This window comes from Rattus rattus, chromosome 15, assembly GCF_011064425.1.
Source record: "Rattus rattus isolate New Zealand chromosome 15, Rrattus_CSIRO_v1, whole genome shotgun sequence".
Taxonomy (NCBI): domain Eukaryota; kingdom Metazoa; phylum Chordata; class Mammalia; order Rodentia; family Muridae; genus Rattus; species Rattus rattus.
Window position 1 is genome coordinate 56572307 of NC_046168.1, and position 19941 is coordinate 56592247.

General features: G+C 51.9%; 1 protein-coding gene across 2 annotated transcripts in view; it reads right to left on the reverse strand.

Annotated features, from left to right (window-relative positions):
• Positions 1-862: 862 nt before the first annotated feature.
• The window catches only part of Smad7 (SMAD family member 7), a 28061-nt gene continuing 8982 nt past the window's right edge, over positions 863-19941 (reverse strand). For both annotated transcript variants that reach the window (XM_032885637.1, XM_032885638.1), the window contains exon 4: positions 863-3002. In XM_032885637.1, coding sequence (XP_032741528.1) covers positions 2464-3002 — 539 coding nt within the window. In that variant the 3' untranslated portion in view covers positions 863-2463. The remainder of the gene's footprint in view (positions 3003-19941) is intronic.

Genomic DNA, 19941 nt, shown 5'->3' on the forward strand with positions numbered 1-19941 from the left:
ACCAGAACTCACACTCCATATCCAAATCCAGACTCCTTCTAGAACTCAGTCTGTGCCTCCCAAATCCAGAGCATGCTGGTGGTAGTGAATTATGGGACTCTGGCCACCCAGGATTACAGCTCAGCCAATTGTACTTGCCAACTGACTTCCTTAGCCCCCCTCCCTCCAAAGCCTCCATTCTTGCCCAGGGTCCTGAGAAAGATGCCCCTATGTGATTAGCATCACGCCTGGCACCCAGTGAAGCTTTCAGTATTAAAGAGCTGGAGAGATGGCTCGTCCGTCCGTTTAGAGCACTTGTTGCTCTTACAGGTTCTGGGTTGGATTCCCAGCCCCCACCCACACTCCAGTCCCAGGGGATGTGACATCCTCTCCTGACCTCCTTAGGCACCTAGTACTCTATGTGTGGGACATAAATCTAAAACACGGGCGGAAGTCTCAGCTCAGCGTATGCAGGTAGAGCTCTTACGAGGGACCTCACAGAGAGCCCCAGGATGAGCTGGACCACAGGATGGGTGAACCTGTCTGTCCTGAGCGTCCCAACAGACAGAGCGAAGCCTGGACTCAGTCATTATTACTGGAGGGGTAAGGAGGTGGAAGCTGCACCCCTTTGACCACTATGGGACGCTTCCTGGGGCCACAGTCCCCTCCTCTGAGGACAGGGCCTCCCGCCAGTCACTTCCCAATATACAATTAGAAAACCTGGGCCACACCCGACAAAAGGGTAGCTGGGGGGCGTGGGGTCCTCCGGATCTGAGAGCTAAACCCAAAGCCTTTATTTCCTGGCCCGTTCATCCACCTTTGTCTCCACTGATAAACCTCCCAGCCTCCCTCCGAGCAAAGAAAAAGCATCTGAACAAGGGACGCAGTTATACATTTTAAAAATTGTTTAATGGAACATAAACTCCTTTAGAAAAACATTCAGCTAGGTGATAACACCCATAGAAAAAAACACCAATCTTGTGTTTATCTTTTTTTTTTTTAATTTGGCATGTTATTTGCGTTTATATTAAAGCAAAGTGCATCTTTTCTTTATTCTCGTTTATACACATTGCACAATACATAAATAATGATGCTTATAAAACGTCTTTATATTTACAAGTAATAATATATTTATATATAACATAAAATACATTTTTTTCTTTAATAAATCTCAGCTTTTTTTTTCTCTTTTAAGGAGTCCTTTCCTCTCTCAAAGCACTACGATGCTAAATTTCCGATGAGAACGCCTCTCTTGTTCATTTAAACCTTTGTAGTTAGAAAAATAGCTTATATTAAAGTGTGAGCATGCTCATTGAGCCAAGAACAGTGTCAGAGTATCATACGAGTGTATGAGCCGAGAGAAGGGCTGGGAGCCAGCCTACGATGGTACCTTTGTTATGACGGGGCTACACCCTTCTCAGCGGGAAGGGGGGGTGGGTGGGCACTGAGCAGGTCCCTCCCTGATGCCCCTCGCTGGTCTACAGAGCTCAGCACACAGGCTGGGGGATGGGGTGCTGAGCTGACTTTCCACATCTGGGAGAAACCTGATGAAAAACCACGGCTGGGACCGGTGGAAGGGCCTGAGAAGGTACTGGGGTAGCAATACTGTGACTGGGGCTGTCCCGGCAGCCCTTGGGAAGCCCATCTCAAGAGAGAGATCCAGGAGCAGATGGCCAAAAAAGACAGCCTTCGACAATGGCAGCGGGTGACAGGAGGCAGTAAGACAGGGATGAAAACAATTGGTTCTGGTTCAGCCTTCTAGCAGGCTGGCTTCTCAGAAGCCTGTGGATAGGCCCGTGTCCTGTGGGGAAGGGGGCGGGGGCGGGGCAGCTTCGGCGGGAGCAGAGCTCGGCACCTGCTGGGACACCTGCTGCCAGTCTGCCCAGGTACAGCCTCTGCCCCACCGAGCATGTCCGAAAAGGCTCATGAGAGAGACACACAGCGAGAGACACACAGCTTGGAACTGCAAGCCTTCTCAGCTGGGGACATCCATAAAGAACACAAAAAAAGCACGCCATTCCCCCATCTGTCATTCACGTACACCCCCCTCACACACACACACTGACAACTGAAATGCTGATCCAAAGGGGAAGGTGGTACCCACTTTCGCACACCACGCTTGGCAGTGCTGACTCTTGCTTCCCGTTTTCGTATCGGGGTGTCCTGCCAACCGCACCCACCACCACCTCAAAACACAAACAACAACAACAAACAAACAAACAAACAAACAAAAAACACAACCAAAAATCCGCATCATATTTTCTCAAAGAATGAGACACACGGGACACAAGAGTGACAAGAAAGGAGGAAAAAGAAGAAGGAAGAAAAAAAAAAGGAAAACAAAACAAAACAGAACCAACAATGAATGGCAAACAACAAAACCGACCGAAAGAGTTTTGCATGAAAGATTAGCAGCAAGTAGTTTGAACGGTGGCCTGCTCGGCTCACCCCTCCGTCCTGTCCTCTCCTCCCCACAGCGGGAGACTACCGGCTGTTGAAGATGACCTCCAGCCAGCACGGGCAACTGCTGATGAACTGGCGGGTGTAGCACTGGCCCCAGCCCTTCACGAAGCTGATCTGCACGGTGAAGCCCGTCCATGGCTGCTGCATGAACTCGTGGTCATTGGGCCGCTGCAGGCTGTAGGCCTTCTCATAGTCAAAAGCCTTGATGGAGAAACCAGGGAACACTTTGTGCACCAACAGCGTCCTGGAGTCCGGGTTGTCCAGTGTGGCGGACTTGATGAAGATGGGGTAACTGCTGCGGTTGTAAACCCACACGCCATCCACTTCCCTCGTCAGCTGGATGCCACAGCCGATCTTGCTCCTCACTTTCTGTACCAGCTGACTCTTGTTGTCCGAATTGAGCTGTCCGAGGCAAAAGCCATTCCCCTGAGGTAGATCATAGAAGATATCCAGGGAGGGCTCCTGGACACAGTAGAGCCTCCCCACGCGAGTCTTCTCCTCCCAGTATGCCACCACGCACCAGTGTGACCGATCCCCAGGCTCCAGAAGAAGTTGGGAATCTACAAGACAAAATGTCAGATGCGGTGAGTGGTGACAGAGACCAGGGTTCTTTTCTCCCTCTAGAATCAAAGGGCACACATGTATGCATTTGAACTCAATGCTTATGTAGTCTCTATAAGTTGTCTAAAAACAAAAGCGGGGGGTGGGGTGGGGGGAGGTAAGCCTGGACTAGCTGTAGGGTCTGTAGTGCTAATGGGGGGAAGACGCCTTGAACCACCTTTAAAATACAGGGCTTACTGCTGTCATCCTCCCTCTCCTCTTATCTGAGTCCACAGCATCAGCACCTGCTTGTCCCGAGAAGCACAGACCTTGGGACCATTGACAAAGGCCTCAGAAATGGCCTAGAATTAGGAGTTGCTTCCCATGGAGGGAACCTGGAGGGCAGCTTCTCTACTCCCCGCTCCCCTAAGACTTGAATGATAGATGCTGGCCTACTGGGTGCTGACCCAATCAGACTGAGAAACCAGGTGGCCTACACCCTTGCAGCCTCTGTACTAGCTTGTCACCTGATTCTCACGCCTTGTTCACCAGGGAACGTCGGCTGTACAAATAAAGATGAGGGTGACTCTGAGGTCTGAGGGTGCTATTTATTTTTTTTTTAAAGTCATCTTCCTGACACAAACCAACTCTATCTGTAGGGCGGCGGCAGCCTGTAGGCTTTGAAAAGGTTATTAGTTCAAGGCCAAATGCCAAATTACAACATGCAGGTGGACATCAGCCTAGACCACAGCCAGCCCAGACAGACGAGGCCATGTCTAAATGAAACGTGACCATCATTGATGTACTCCCTCTGCCGGTCTGTCTCCCGGACGTGTTCCCTTCTCCTCCAGTTTGACCCAGCACAGCCCACACTGCCCTTTGTGGCATTTTACCCACCTACCTGTCCCCTCAAGCCCCCCCACCAAGCCCACAAAAGCCTGGAGAGGCCTGGCTTTCCTAAACAAGAGTTCTGTGAACTTTGGGGGGGGGGTGTGGAAGAAAGTAAAGTCCCTCCCCCTGCATGGGCAGCCTACTACCTCCCATCACTCTAGCCAAGAGAAAACCGGCCCCAGACTGAGGACTATAAATCTCCCAGCCCCGCCAGGCTGCAGGAACGCTGTGGTTTGTGGCGGCAGGGTGGAGAGCGGAAGTCTTGTATTTGCTAACAAAAATGGGGGAAGGCAAGAGGGGGAAGGAGTTGGGGGGGGAGGGGAGAGCATCAAGGCAGATGCAGAAGCCTCCTGCCTCTCTCCCACCCCTGTAAGTCTGGAGGGCCCTGAAGATGGAGCTGCATGGGGGATGTGTGTCCTCAAGGCCTTTGTCGTTTCTGGGCTCAGAACATGAGGAGGGCTGTCCCCGTCCAGAGGCAGGACCAAGAAAACTCAGCCTTGTTGGTGACCCAGGGCAGCCTGGTACATCAATCCATTCCAACTTTTATAGGCACGTTAAGACCTGGGAACCAGTCAGCTCGCTGCTTGCTCTCTCATTTTATTTCCTCAAAGCAGCAGTCGGTGCGGAGTCCCACGTGCGAGTGAGTGAGTCTGAACACTTGTACAACCCACAAAGGTAGCCACCTACACCCAAATCCTGAGTGGCTGTCCCCTACCTCAGACACCCCCTCTAACTGGCCTCCCCAATCCACGCCCAGTTATGCACAAAGGGGATGCCAGGACAGGGTGGTGGATTCCTTTCCTGAATCCCTAGGCCACTGAAAACATCGAAAGCCTGCACTGTCCCCTGCCCCCACCGCCATGGACCTACACCCCCCAGTACACAAACCGCATGTGTGTCTGAGTGTGTGTTTATGGTGGAGTATCTGTGCCCGCTCGCACTAGAAAGGACGAGAAACAAGAGAGGGACGAGGGCTCCGAGCAGAAGGTGAGTCATCAGGCATTAACTTGTTCCTGCAGAGTATCCATCAACGGCTAATAAAGTGAGCACAGGCAATCTCTGAACTTTCTTGCAGAGGGAGCTCAGCTCCGAAGGTCCCGCACCAACATCCCCTCACGTTAGTCCAACGAAGTAAGACACAAGAGTGCTTCCCCAAAGTGTCCCAAACTTGGGTCAAGAAACCGGGCCGTGGGGGAAAGGAAGACTCGGGGAGCGGCTGAAGGGAAGGAAGGTTGGGGAGACTCTCACGAGGGGCCTCCCAAGGCTTTGTTCCTTGTGGCCCAGCCCCACTGAAACCTGGCACCACACAGCAAGGGTAAGGGGGAAGGGAATGAAGGAAGGAAGAAGAGGGAGGAGGAGCCTGGGATCAAGTTGCTCTCCATGCCAGGCCTCCTGAGCGAGGGGTGAGGGTCCTGTCTGCCAGGCGAGCCTCTGGGGCAGCGCAGACTGGGCAAGGCTGGATGGCCTGAGGCCTGTGGGGAGAGAGGGAGTGACGCAGGGAAGCTTGCCTGGGTTTCTCTTTCATCTACACAGACGGTCTTACCCAGCAATTTGCCGCCAGACATCCCCAGGAAAAAGCCCTTTTCTGTTGAGGTTAATGGCCCAGCCCAGATAAATGGTAGCGTGTGGGTGTCCCCTCAACGCACTACAGGGAGACCCCTGCTTGCTCCTCCCTGTCTCCAGCCGCTCACAGGGCAGCTCTACACCTCCCCCTTGCTCTTGCCCAGACTACTTCTAAGCACACACACACTCTCCTCTCCAGCAAGCCCTCCGTGAACACATCCCAAAGCAGACATCACACCTTCTGAGAACCCAGAGCAGCACCAAGCCATGGCGGCTCCCGCAGGTCCCCCTTGGCCTGAATAATGACAGCTTGGGCTCACTTATGGGAAGTACCCAACATCGTTACCCAAACTGCGCCCACATCCCACAGTCTTCCAACAAAGGTTAGGGTAGGTATTTCTCTCTGAGAGTTTCCCAGGACACATGGACAGGGCCAGCAACGTCTTGGTCACCGCAATGGGAGGAGGAGAGAACGGGAAGTCCAACTCTGGCTTCACTGCTCACATTCCCGACACAAACCCACTCACGCTCCTCAGTTTCTCCCGGCTCTATAACCTTCCCGGTGTTTTTCAACTTTTCCTCCCCAGACACTGCACAGGGGGCCTGTGTTTAAACTGCATGCATTCATCCTCAAGCATCCAGAAGAAAAACTACGTAGTAAAAATCTCAGTGATCAGATGCCTGCTCACAATTTTTTTTATTACAGCTGTGGGGATTTTTTTTTTGAAGCAATACCAGAAAAATGCTGAATAGATCTAAAATTCCATTAAGGTGTTTGCCCCGCTCCCCCTCCGCGTTTTCCTAACACATAAAATCTTCCCTTTAAGGGGAAGGGGTTGTAAGGGGAAACCAGAGAGGGAGGATTTCACAGTGTCTACACAGGGAAGACCACACCAAGGAGCAAAAACCAGCGAGAACCCTGCTCACCGAGGAGCAAACACTTGTGGACCAGACTCATGAACGCCTCTCATACTTTGGACCTCAATAGCACAGGGTGAGTAGCACTCAAGGCCATACATTAGGTACAGAATTTACCATCTCACCATTTAAAGGTCTATAGGGCTGTAGAGAGGGCCCAGTAGGTCGAAGTGCCAACAACCCAGCCAGACACCCCGACTTTGATCCCTGAAGCTCAGGTGGTGGAAGGAAAGAACCGGCTGACCTCTGACCTCCACATGAACAACCTCGCACCCTTGCCTTGCGCTCCCCCTCACGAAAATAATCATACACTAAGTTGGTAGCCGAAACTTCAAGGTGTGAAGAGAAACGTGGAAGACTATGAGGTCGCCCACAAACGACGGGATTCCGAATTCACAGATGCACCCAACAATGGGGTTCACACACAGAGCAGGCGCCCGTGGAGAGCCGCAGGATTTAGACCTTTTGTGACAGAAAACTGAAAGCCAGAATGGACAGAGTCACTGGAACTGGCACTCACAAGGTTAATTGTCCCCAACTGCCAGGACACTGGCTGGAGTGGGAGAGGGCTCACCTCTGTGGGGCACTTGGATTATAAAGTGGTTGTTTTTCTGCCAAAACCTGAGGGTGTGATAGCCCGTGAGCTCCTCCTGCACTCTCAATCCAAACAGGAAGGGAGCCTAAGGAGCAAGGCTGCTCCCAAAGGCCTTTCCACCAAGGTCAGGGGCAAACAAAGGGCAGACAAGTGGACACCAAGGCTGGGCCAGCAACCTGGAGCACAAACATTGAGTACCACACCTCGCCCGCCACAGGTCAAGAGTCCTCAGCACTCAAGAGCCCCGCCAGCCGTTGTCCCTTTCTACATCAGACATCTCAAAGGTTAACAGCACCACGGCCCTGCTCCTCCCCATTAAGAAACTGAGTGTACTCCAGCCATTCCAGGACAAAGGAGGAAAAGAAGAGGGGCCAACACCCAGTCTAGGATCCCGCCATCATTACAAAGACACTCGGCCTCCTCCTCATGAGGCAAAGGATCAAACCCCACAGCGAACAGGGAAAGTTACCTGGTTTATTGACTTGACCCTGCCATGCAAACAAATAATGGAGAGAACACGGGTAGAAATGCAACCTCCAGAAGGTCCCAAGGCAGCTGGGAGAACTCTGGACTTTGGGGCAACTTAACCTATGAAAGCTGAAATGTATCAGGTTAACTCTCCACCACGGAGGGTGCTAAGCCTCAGCCTACACTGAGAAAGATCACACACACACACACACACACACGCACACGCACACGCACACGCACACCCCACACTCGGAGGAATGGTCAGAGGATGTTGGGATCTCCTCCAAGGCCAGGGTGCTCAGTCAGATCCTTGGGTCTAATCCAGCTGGATCTCTAAATGAGCCCTTCCTAAGGTCTCTCCCACCCCCAATGATGGCCCATTCCAACTCTGGCAGGATTCTTAAATTCATCCTAAACAAGAGTCTCCCTGGGCCAGCCTTGGAGTCATTATGACACCCTAATACAAAAGTGACCATGGATAGCCCATCCCATAGTATGCTCCACACACCCAGAAGTCTCGACTCTAACCTCTCAACTACTGAGAAAATGCTGACCCACACCTACAATCACACAGGTGGCAGGATAGTTCAAGGTCAGCGCTAACACCTAGCAGGCATTTCTATGTTCCGAAAGGCCCAGGATACCCGCCCGAGGCCCCAGGGTATATCGTCACCTTCAAGAGCAAGGAGGCTAGCGAAAGGTGAGCTAGCCCAGGCCACTAAATCCCTCATTCTGAAAGTCCTCTCCTATTGCTCCCAGGGAGAACCTGAGTAAGGGTCCAGTTGCTTTAAGCCAAGGAGAGAGAAGGTACAACAGCTTCCTTGCCATCGAGTCACTCTGTCGCTTGCTTTCCTGGGAGTTATCGCTCTGATCTGTCTATGAATTATATCGGAAAGCAGTTTGGGCAAAATGGGCCCCCTGGCCTCACTTTGTGGAGCACAGATGTGACCTGAACTATGGGCAGTTCCGTCATGGGTGAGTCTGAGTGTCGCTGCTACCTTCTAGAAAAGTAAGGAAATCTCTGGAAGGAGTCGGGCGGTTTTACAGTTAACTTGCATAAACTAAACAGCCTAAAGAAAACTTGGCCATGTTCACCTCTAAACCAATTTTGTTGTTTCTTTTATTTCCAAAGGAGTTTTCTCTTGTCACTCACTCATCTCCTTTAGAAGGAAGGGAGCCCCCACAAAAGCAGGCCTCTTACTGGCACCCTATTTCCAGGGCCCACCCAGCAGTTTCTCTCCTACTGCCCTCCTGGACTACCCCAAGCTTCCACACAGCCTGTTGGTCTAGAAGGACGATTAGTAACTCGGTCCTGTCAGACAAATAATGATGAATCATGATTATTAGCTCGGAGGTGTGCTACCCTGGCACTGCCCCCACCCATGATGCCCGAGTCTGAAGCCCCTAGCCAGAGGGCTCTCTCTCCTTAGAGCACCATTTAGCCATGAGAAGAAGTAATGCAGGGTAGCAGGGCCCGAGAGGGAAGACACAGAAATCAAAAGCTCCTTTCTGTCTCGCCAGTTGGGCTGACTCGGCTTCCTGTGGCCCTGTGTTCAGCCATGCAAATTATAACATGTACCCGGCTGCCGCTGCTGCCGCTGCTGTTGCTGCTGCCGTCTGAGGAGACCGGCTCTGCCCAAGCTCGGAGAAGCTCAGAGGAAGGGTGGGGCCTCCCAACCCAGCCAACTCCATTCATAATATTTACAGTAAATGGCTTCTCTGGCTGCTGGTGAGTGTCTATCCAGCCTAATTACCTCTTGAGTTCGCCTACAAGGTTCTTCCCCTCCCCCTCCACGACGTATGACCAAGCTCCCACCATGACCCCCCCAGAACAGCTCCAGTCGCCATCCCCTGTGAGAGGCTTTATGTTGTTGTTTATTTATTTATTTTGGCAACCAAACATCTGGAGCCCCCAGATCTACACAGGATTATCTGCTTTTCTACTTTTAGGTCTTGGTACGAACCCAGTCAGGCCCCAGAAAAACGTAAGAAGTGGGCCAATGCTATGACAAAGTCCACTTGTAGGTGCAAAAAAAAAGACATCCCCATTCAATCCTCGCCCACCCACCCATCCACCGCGTTTAGATAGTCTGGAGAGCTCCCAATTCCAGACCTGGACTGTCAACTGCAAAGCCAGCACTGGATACAGACAAACGGACACCCGAGAAGCTGGCAGACGGAGCCTCTCTGCTTCTTTTACTAACCATTTTAAGTAAGTGTGTTAGCAGCATGCTAGAAGTTCGCTAAGTTCAACGAGACTCTCAATGCAGGCCTGAGAAACGCCACCATGAAACTCATTACTTTGTGTGCTAACTTTAAAAACCTTCCTTCTAGAATAAATGGATAAATCGAATCAGTTTTCCAAGAGGGCAAAACTCCTCAGGCATGGAACACAAAACCATCTTGCCTGCTTTTGCCCTCAACTTCGCTTTAATAAAAAAGTCCCAGGCCACGCTGACCCCAGTCCCCCCAAAGCTGCCCACTCTCGGCTCCAACTCTCTCTGTCCGCTCAGTTCTTTCTAAAGGGTAAGAAAACTTTTAGATGACAGGAAAAAATCGGGAGCAGCCTTTGCATCCATCCCTCTCCTCCCCGGGCTCCCCTTGTTCCACAACAATTATGAAAACTCTTGGACGGGAAAGCATTTTGAATATTTACGGCATTCCAGCCAATAAATTCCAGTGCAGGAGCTGATGGAAGAAAGGCCTCCCTCTCCAGCTCCCTCACTGCTCCCTCCCTCCCCTGTTCCGTCCCAGCCCTCATTCCTCTTTTCTTTACAACCCAGGACCAGGGCTGGCCAGGGCCAGGGCTGCACTGTACTTACGGGGGGAAAAACAACAGAGAGACAGCCTGGAGACAGTGTGCAGACTGGAAAAGTTAATCATTACTTCTGTCTGCCTCTGTAATCTAATCTCCCCAGCTTGGACACACTCACTGCTCAGCCATCTCAACCCTTTTACCCCCAAAGCACCCAGGACCTCCTAGACCTGAGCCTCGACCTAACCCCCAACCCCTCCCCTCCAGTGTGGGAGGCCATGGGAATGCAAGGCTCCAGAGAGACCTCTTATAAACCAGAGTGGTACCACAGGGATCTGGAGTCCACCGTGCATAGTTGCCCTTCTGTAGAGTGTTCCACAGGTCTAAACATTTTCTGGCCTCACATGATGGGGGTTCCAATCCGGCTGGTACATTAGCAGCTGTCCCCCACCCGCACCCCCTGCTGCTTTCTCTGTGTGGAATATACAGTTAAAAAAAAAATCAGTGATTAAACTAAGTGTATTTTACCACAGAAGGAAAAGGGTAAGCAAACAGACAGCTCACTGGTAGAGCATTTGCACTGTGTTGATGATCCTGGGGTTCAAAATGCCCAGCACAGGATGGGAAGGGATCCCCATTTTCCAAAGCTTCTGTGTATCGTTGTGAGCCTGCTCAAACACAGGTTTTTAAACTGTGGACTAAAAGGAGGCAAAGCTCCCCTGAAATACATGGAAACAGTGCTGTGAGCACACGGCACTTTACTCTGAGCGGAGGGTCCCCCATTTTCCCGGAAACTTAGAAGAGTTTGCAAGCCAAGAGGTATCTAGAACCATAACCCTATTTTAGAATAAAAAAGCTGGCGATAACTCCCTAGGCACTGCCCCACCCCACAAATCACAAATCCAGGAGTCAAAGCGTCACAGATCTAAGGGTGAGAGGGGGACTTGGTGACCAAGCCTAGGCCCCTTTCTCAAAATCGAGAAAACAAAAATGGCTCCTATATGGCCTACTCGCAAGCCTGTCAGTCTCTATCTAGGACCTACACTGTAGGAACAGCAAAGATACGGGGGAGGGGAGCAGTGAAGAAAGAGACTCCTGACTCTTTCAGGAAATACCCCCAGAACTGGAGATGGGGCCAATCTATCTTCAAGCAGTGGGCACACCCAGTGCAGGGAGAACTTTTTTCCTTTCCCTCTTGGTTACTGATTAATGAGGGGAGGGCCGGTGCTGTCTAACAGGCAGCCTGCCACTGGGCTGACAAGAGTCCCTCCACACCACAGCAGAGTTCATAAACAGCTTAGATGGCCTTCACTTATCCTAGGAGCTGGGGACAATGATTTCAACTCCCCACCCAGCCCCACAAAATGCAGACAGGCAAACCTGCCACCGCCTGTATTGACTCTGTATTCGTTTGTGTCGGCTGAGCAAAGGTCCCAGATTAAAGAGTAAAAAGGCTATGGAGAAATTAACCAACACAGGAGCCAACAGCCAGCAGTTACTGGCCTGGTTACCTGTGTGTCTTTTGGCTGAGAGAAGTTCCCATCTCCACGAGGTAAAAATTGGGAGTTGGGACCAGTCCCTTCTCTTTCGGCTCCAAGGGAAACCAGCTCCCCAGCCTTCTCCCCGCCCCCTGGGGGGGTGAGGAGGAACACCAGAGAAGCTACTAGGATAATTCAATTAGTGGGCCCTCAGAGCTCACAGGAGCCTCGGGTAGTCCCCCCAGGGAGCCCACAGGGCAAGAGCAGCCTAGAAATGAAGAACCTCGATAAACGCATTCTTAGATTGCTATGCTAGGTGCCAGCAACCCCCAGGTATATCATGGCCTCACCCAATCAAGAAGAGTTAGACCTCAGAAGCAGTCGTAGGCTCTGAAAATATCCTACCTCTCCTCTAGCTGCCAAAACCTTGGCTGCTGCCCAATCATGCATACACCACCCACCTCAGTGGTCTCACTAAAAACCCAGCTCTCTGGTTATTTCTAGCAGCCTGTGGCCCCAGGGGCTACCAAGGGTCTGCAAGGTGAGTGGGCGTCTCGCCTTGAGTCAGGCAACAAGCAGCGAGGGCTGAAGCCAGACCACGGGAAGACCACCACCAACTGCTGTGGTTCAGTTCTCCATACAAGCAGAGGCAGGGTTTATGACAGAAGAGCCTGTCCCACTGCCCAGAGAGCCATCCCAGCAGAGCCTCTGTGGGACGACCTACTCTATAAGATGCTGTCCCTGCCTTTGAGGAGGCTTTTTGTCTAACTCCATCCTCTGGGACCTATACCATGATCCTTCACACTACCCAGGACCTAATACGGGACAACTTCTCAGGAAACGACTGATATAAATTAATAAGCCAGACACACTGGCTTCTCCCAAAACGAACAGCCCCGTTCAGTCAGCTTCACCCCTGGGAGAGGGAAGAAGCATAAATACCCCCGCACCGGGGGAGAAGGAATGGACAACGGGCCTCTCCAGCAGAGAGCCAAGGCTTGTCTTGGACCCTGTGCAGGGAAGGAGAGACTCCCCTGCTCTGGGCTGAGAGGATGCCCAACCAGTGGCTGGCACAGGCTGAGAGGTGTTTCCACGGTAGGCGCCGGCCAGGCAACCTCTGCGGGTACACCACCTGCCCACAGCATTCTGCTCTGACGTCCTGCTCTGTTTGGACAAGTTACCCTCAGCAAGTGTTCAACAATGCTTTTACACACCCCAGGGCTCTTGTTGTGTTATAAAAACAAAACAAAGCACACTAAGGGGGGGGGGAGCTGGGAGGGGGGTGAGAGGGAGGGCAAAGCAGGCAGCCACACATAGTCTCTTTCTTTCTGGTCTCCTCTCCAGCTCTGGGCAGCACTGTCTCATATCCCAAGCCACCAGAACAAGGGTATCCGAGAGGACTTGGATCCCTAGGGATGAACGCATGGATGCTGTATCTTATCTGACCCTCCTTTGGGGTGGGGGTGGGGATGCTTCCTGAGGCACTGATGGCCACATGACCTACTTAAATAGCTACGTCGATGGGCTGCCCCTTAACAGTCCGGAGGCCCAAACTGTCCCATGCCAGCTTCCTCTCCAAAAAGACAACAGTGCTGTGAGACAGCTAAGGAGTGAAGTAAATTCCTACCTACGCTTAACAAAAAAAAAAATTTTTTTTTTCTTTTTGGCAAGTTAAAACTGAGCTAACGACACAGGGAGGGGCCCAGGGTTCAGGATGCCAAAGCCAAACCAAAATTAGTTCCCAGCCAAGTGTTGCTTGGCCTCTCCATTTGGGGCAGGGAGCTGAAAAAGTCATGAAAAGATTCTTCAGTAAACCGGGAAATAAGGCTGCAGTTAACATTTCAACTGAAGGTGACCCTTCTGGTAAAATACTTTAAAAAATAATAATAATAAAAGGAAAGTTCTCAAACAGCCTCTTTCTTAAAGAAAACGGTCTAGAAGTTCTCATGGGCCTAGAAGGGAGGAAGGCAGACAGGGACGGAGGGGCGATGCCCGACAGCTTCCTCTACTGAACTACTTTTCACAAACCAACACCCCCAACCCCAGTTCTTCTTAGAGAGAGAGAGAGAGAGAGAGAGAGAGAGAGAGAGAGGTGTGACACAATTTCCTGTCTTGTCCCGATATTTCTTCCTGTTAGCTGGCAAGTTATCGCTGGTTTAAATGACTGTCCTAAACTCCATCAACCCTCTCCCTGCCCAGTTCCCAACTTCACTACAACCTGTCTCCATCTTGGCACACACGCAGTATTGTTTTCTACTCCTTTAGGAGTGAGTAGGCAGGCAATACTTCCACAGTGGCAGCTTGCTCCAGGATCAGGGCCAAGGGCCGGGATCCCCAAGGTGATCTCATGGGGAGAGGAGCCAAAGGAGGGGCTTACCCACCTCCTACCAACGTGTATAAGTTGAGTAACCGAAATCAGGGGAGAGAGCTTTCTTGGTGTGTTAGCCGCTCGACTGAGGACAGTGCCTCAGCAGTTAATAATATCTTCCCCTCTGAAAATAGCCCGAAGAGGAAGCCTCCGTGTGACAGTAGGCAGGCAGCCAGAGGCTGGGCCATTCAATCCTCATCGAGAAAGATGCTAAGGCCAATGGTGACCTCCCAGTGGCTACACTTACAGTATCTTCTCTCAGACTCCCACAAAGGGGCACCTTGCCTGCCGGGAAGCAAGGGAGAGATGTTGCATGAACCGTGGGCTTTGGAAGCTAGCCCCTGTAGCCTCTCTAGCTCTGTGTCACATTAGGCAGGCCCCCAAGGACATCTGGGGAGAAGTAAGAATAAGTATACTTCCCTCCTACTCCTAACCCAGACAGAAAGGGTCAGACGTGGGGAACAAACTAAAAGAAATGTTCTACCGAAGGTTTCTGCAACTTGCGTGGAAACGGAAAAGGTTGAGGAAGATGGTGGCCTTAAAGGTGGTCCTCATCCTGGCACTTGGGAGGCAGAGGCAGGCTGAGCTCTGAGTTTGAGGCCAGCCTGGCCTACACAGAGAAACTCTGCCTCCGAAAACCAACCAACCAAACAAGGAAGGAAGCTCAACACTGAGATGCAGTGTTCACTCCCAGCAAGCTAGGCTCTGAGACCCGTGCCAGGACCACCCGTGCACCCATAGTCCCAGAGATCTCCAGGGGCTGCAGAAGCCAGCACAGCTTACCAATAGACCCGGCCCCTGCCGGAACTCTCTCCTCACCAGTCACTGCTCTTCCCTGACAGGACAAACCTCCCACATACATTTAAAAGCTACATCTGTAAAAGCTGCTGTGAAACACATGTAGCGTGAAGTGCGCCGTCCGTGACAGAGTCCAGTCACAGAACTACATTTCGCCATCAGCATAGCCAGCAGCAGTTAAGATCACACTGGCTGCTCTGGCCAAGGATCCGGGTTCAGTTCCCAGCACCCACGTGGCGGCTCACAACGGTCTGTAATTCTCCTTCCAAATGACTGCCTTGGAGAATCCTTTTTTGGGGGAGCCAGGAACAACACCAAAAAAAAAACAAGCTTGTACAACAGGGTGTTTGGGACTAAAAACAGTATCCTATTTTGTCATATTAGCTGTCTAATACTTTAAAATATTAAAAATGAATATATTTAAAATATTAAAAGAATTCTTTCTTTTTTTTCCTTTGAGATAGGGACTCCCCATGTCGCCCTGACAAGACTGGAATCCACTATGTAGACCAGGCTGGCCCCAAACTCGAGAGACCTGACTGCTTCTGCCTCCCAAGGGCAGGGATTATTTTAAGTGTCACTCAGCTCAAAGTTCAAAGCACAAAAAGAAGGAAAAAAAAAAAAAAAAAAAAAGACCAACCTAGAGGAAGGGCTTTAGCTTGGTGGAGTGGGGTGTTAGAGCACAGTGTGTGTGTGTGGGGGGGGGAGCTCGCTGTGCTCAAGGGGTCAACACTTATCCTTAAGCACTTTAAGGAAGAAGAGAGAAACACCCTGCCGTTATCGTACGATACACCATATAAAGAATTATTATTATGGAGCTAATATGGAAAGAGGCAAAGGAGGCCAAACCCTGTCATGAACCTAGGACAGGGTCTCCCTTTCTCTGCTGCTGGCCCTCGAAACTCTCAAAGTCTGAGCAGTCTCCGGCGGGCTCTAAGAGGCCTAACTAAATGGGAGTTGGGGTGGGGTGCGGGGAGCTGTTTGCAGGACCACAGCCAAAGCCAACTGCCACCCTAGCCTGGCCTTCTTGGCCCCTCCCCCCCTCCCCTCCGCTGGCCTGACTTGGGTTCTGCCTGGGGACAGGATGCAGAGGCAGCAGCCATCTAGTCTAGCCGGCAGAGCAGCCTAAATGTGCTCCAGAGATTTTTAAATGCTGTCACCCAGCATTTAACCCCTGCCTGACTACCTCATTCTTTCCAGGACAAAAGAGGTTTATCAGGGAGTCATTCTCCAGGGGCGGGGCCCATGACCTCAGGCCCTACAGAAGAGGCCAGCCAACAGCCCCATGCTGCCCAGGACTGGTCTACACCAGGGCGTGGGTGTGCATCAGGTGAGCCTCCCTAGCCTAGAGCCATCAGGCTGACTTGGTTTCAAGAGATGCAGACTGTATTCTGGGAGCTCCAGACGGTCATTTCTCAGAGACCTGGAGGGAACAGGTGGTCACCCCCAAGCCTGTCCTTTCTAACAGCTGTGAGCTTACTGTGTGACCGACCCACCCTCACTTCCAAGTACATTGGCAACCACAGTCAAACTAGAGGTTACCTGTTCCCAGGCACGAAGAAGAGACACTGGAAACATAGCACGTCCTAAGGCCCAGACTCCCTAGTTTAGTCTCACAATTTCATGCCAGACAGTAAAAACTGCTTCACATTTAGCGGAATGGCTTTCTTAGATCAGAATGTAGCCATCTTCCCTGAGAGCTGCTTGGTTTGAACCCGCGTCGCTGTGGACTGAGCCGGGGCAGCGTTTCAGAATGTATATGCATTTTGAAGGCTCTCAAGACACTATGGCAAACGCCAGCAGGGAGCGAAGAGGAGACAGACCTGTCCTTGTAGTTGACTTGGTACTGACTCAAAGCCTGTCCACCCCAAACCTGGACACCAGAAGCTAAGACCTCAAGCAGAGGAACTAGCCCTTCATAATCCCCTGCCCATCCACATAAACACGACTGCATAGACAAGAGCTGCGGTTTCTTCAATGCTCCCAAGAATCCTGCAAGCTCCAAGTCCCCAGTGCCCATCCCTCAACTCCGCCCCCACCCTGTCAGTAGGAATTCCTCCTTTCCTCAAACTCTCTAGATGGTGACTTCAAAGATGCTGAGCTGAGAGCAGTTCTTCCCAGGCAGAGGGCTGAGGCGGATGTCCTCGCTTCCTCCATGAGTTCTAGAGTTTTCCAGCCATGACCGCTCTTGCCAAGGTGGGTCTCCCTGACTCATCCAGGTGGAAGCAGCAATAGCCTGACCTGCACTTGCATGCCTTCCAAAAAGACATCAGTGTCCAGAGACAAAGCTAAACCCAGGCTCCGAATCAATACAAACATTGGTCCCCACACAGTATACAACCTCATGTAAGGTCCACCTCACCAGAGCAGGACCCCGAATTCTCTCAGACCCCGCCTGCAGGCGTGGCATCTCTCTGCTCAAGTGTCAACACATGAGCTTGTCTGTCTGTCTGTCTGTCTGTCTGTCTGCGGCGCGTGAGCACACAGGCTCGCAAGCCTGTACAGAGCAACCCATCTGTCTCAGAGAGCCGGCTGTCAGAAATGAAAGTACAACCTCCTGGAACCAAATTATTGCCTTCTAAAAATGTCCCGCTTTTCCCAGACTGAGGAAACTTGCGAGGGTGGGGTGTGTTTCACTGCAGGTCCCCAAGGACCTGGCCTGTCACCCCCCCACACACCAACCCCACCCCCCGCCCTCCCTGCACACTGCAAAGCTGGAATTCCAACCTGAAGCCAGGGTGCTGCTCCCAGGACTCGTCCCCGCCCACTCCCCTTCCTCTAGCTGGCCCTGTGCAAGGGCGCAGGAAAGGGAAGGGCCAGCCTTGGAGTCACCCCTGCATTTCAGGAGGGGCCGGGCCTTTGAGCGCACCCCACCCCCATCTCCAAGGCACCACATTTTCACATTCGGCCGCTTTCTCTTTCTCTTCTTCCCTTGCCAAGAGAATCAAGCCCTGGCTCAAACTGTCGACCTTCCTCCCACCCTAAACTGAGCCCCATTCATTAAGCCTGCTCTCAGCCAGGGCTGCACAGGAAGGAAAGCAACACACAGGGCCTGTGAAAGAGACTCCCAGAGGTTATTTCAGGGGGGTGTCACTACCCCCCACCTTGATTGATGCCCGACCTGCTCTAGCCCTGCCTCACCCCGACGTCCTCTACAAGAGTCCCTTCCCATCTCCTCCTGCCTCATTCAGCCACTCCTAAGAGCTCAACCTACTCAAAGCGTACACATCTGCACACACACACACACACACACACACACACACACACACAGGGCACCTCTGTAAAAAGGAGGCTTGGCCTTCCAGAAGTTATAAAACCTTCTCTGCCCAAGCTCATGAAACCCTTTGAGGGCATTCACAGGACAAAGAGCATGGGTTCTCTCTGTGCTTGTTCACCTCCACTCTAGATACCCCCGGAACCATTGGCATCAGCCCCCAAAAAAGGGTCTTCCTACAACCCCATCCCAAACACTGTTACTACATACACGGCTCCAACTGCGTACAGAAAGAAGAAAGAGTTCCAACCCGAAGCCTTGGGAATTAGTAAACCAAGGGCTGAAATTCAAAACAAATGCCCTTTCATGTGGCGGCCTCCACCCCGCCCCACCCCCAACCCCCTTTCTCCCTTTTTACGGTCTTGTTCTATCATGCTGTCCCTTTGCAAGACACACTGCTACCCCCTAGCAGACCCTCGTCCGCCCGTCTGAGGGGGCTGTGGTTACCCAGGGGGTTCTGGGGAGCGGAGGGCTAGAATGTGGCTCTCTCCCAGCTTCTTTCTAGAACTGGAAGGACTTTGGGAAACAGGGTTGGCTGACCAGGTCATGCTGGGTTCCTCGGGAGGGGCGAAGAACTCCTCTCAGCCTGATGTCGTCACTTCCTCCAGTAGAGGAGACAGACGAGATGTTATCAATAAGACAAACCTTCCGAAAAGCACCACTTCCCTTGCTTATTTTATGTGGTTGGGAGAAGCTGGGGCTCCTCCCTGCACGCCCAGGGCTTAAAAAATCTAACAGGCCAACAACATCCTGAGGGTGATATTCCTTTCAGACTCTTCCTCTCCTGGTCCTCCTTCTTTCTCTCAAGACTCTCATCTCATTTCAGCCTTGGGAAGCAAAGACACAGAACAGAGCCTTCCCAAGGCACACTGGCTCCCTCTCTCCTAGGCTGCTAGGACCCACTCCCTCCTCCCCCTGGGGTCCTGCTTTCCTGCTCAGTTCTCATTAGAAGCTTTGAGTAAACAATACCCTCGGTCTCAGATAACAGTCAGAGTACACTGCGCTGAAATCAAAACAAACAGGGTCTCCCTACAGCCATTTCCCAGCAGGCTCCACTCCTGCAGGGGAAGAGACTGGGGTGTGAGTCCGGAATGAACTGTATACCTCCAACACGTGGGAGAAACTCTTCATCAGTCAGCCGCGAGGAGCCACCCTGCAACAGGTCTAAGGGAGGTCCCATGACTTCCACTCAGAGATGCTGCACCAGAAACCTCCACCAATGGCCAGCTATGCTGAGTGCCCAGAACTGTCCTGGAATTTCCCCACCTCAAGTTACTTTCTCTCTTGCTTTAAACGAGTTCTTAGAAAATAATGATGGTGTGGAAGAGTAAGAGGAAGAGAGAAAAGAGTTCTTAGAAAAGAAAGAACAGTCTCCCAGAGCGAAGTTGCCATGTTAGCCTCTCTTGTCCTTTGGGATACAAATGCAGAGAGCTCCTCCTCCAACACCATCTCCCCAGGGCCCAGAGAAGCCTGTCCAGCTGAGGACAGCTCTGGTACCTATTTGTCTACAGCAAGCCCTGCCCTGCTGCTCCAGAACCCCACAGTCCTCTGAGATCCATCTAGCACCTGGGCCATGCCTCGTAAACCTGGGTCTGTCTCCTTCAAGGCATGCGTGCAGGAGCAAAATCAAAGAGTTTAAAGCACGGGAGACCATGCCAACGGTAACAAATGGAGGTAACTTAAGTCGGGGGTTGCTCTAGAAACCACGAGGGAGGGCGAGACCGGTCCCATGGGAAACTGGAACTCAGAGGATAAAAGCCCCCACCGCCAAGCTCTGGGAGCTCCGTCCCTGAGCCCACAGGGTGGAAGGAGAGAAACAACTCCTACAGGTTATCCTCTAACCTCATGTGG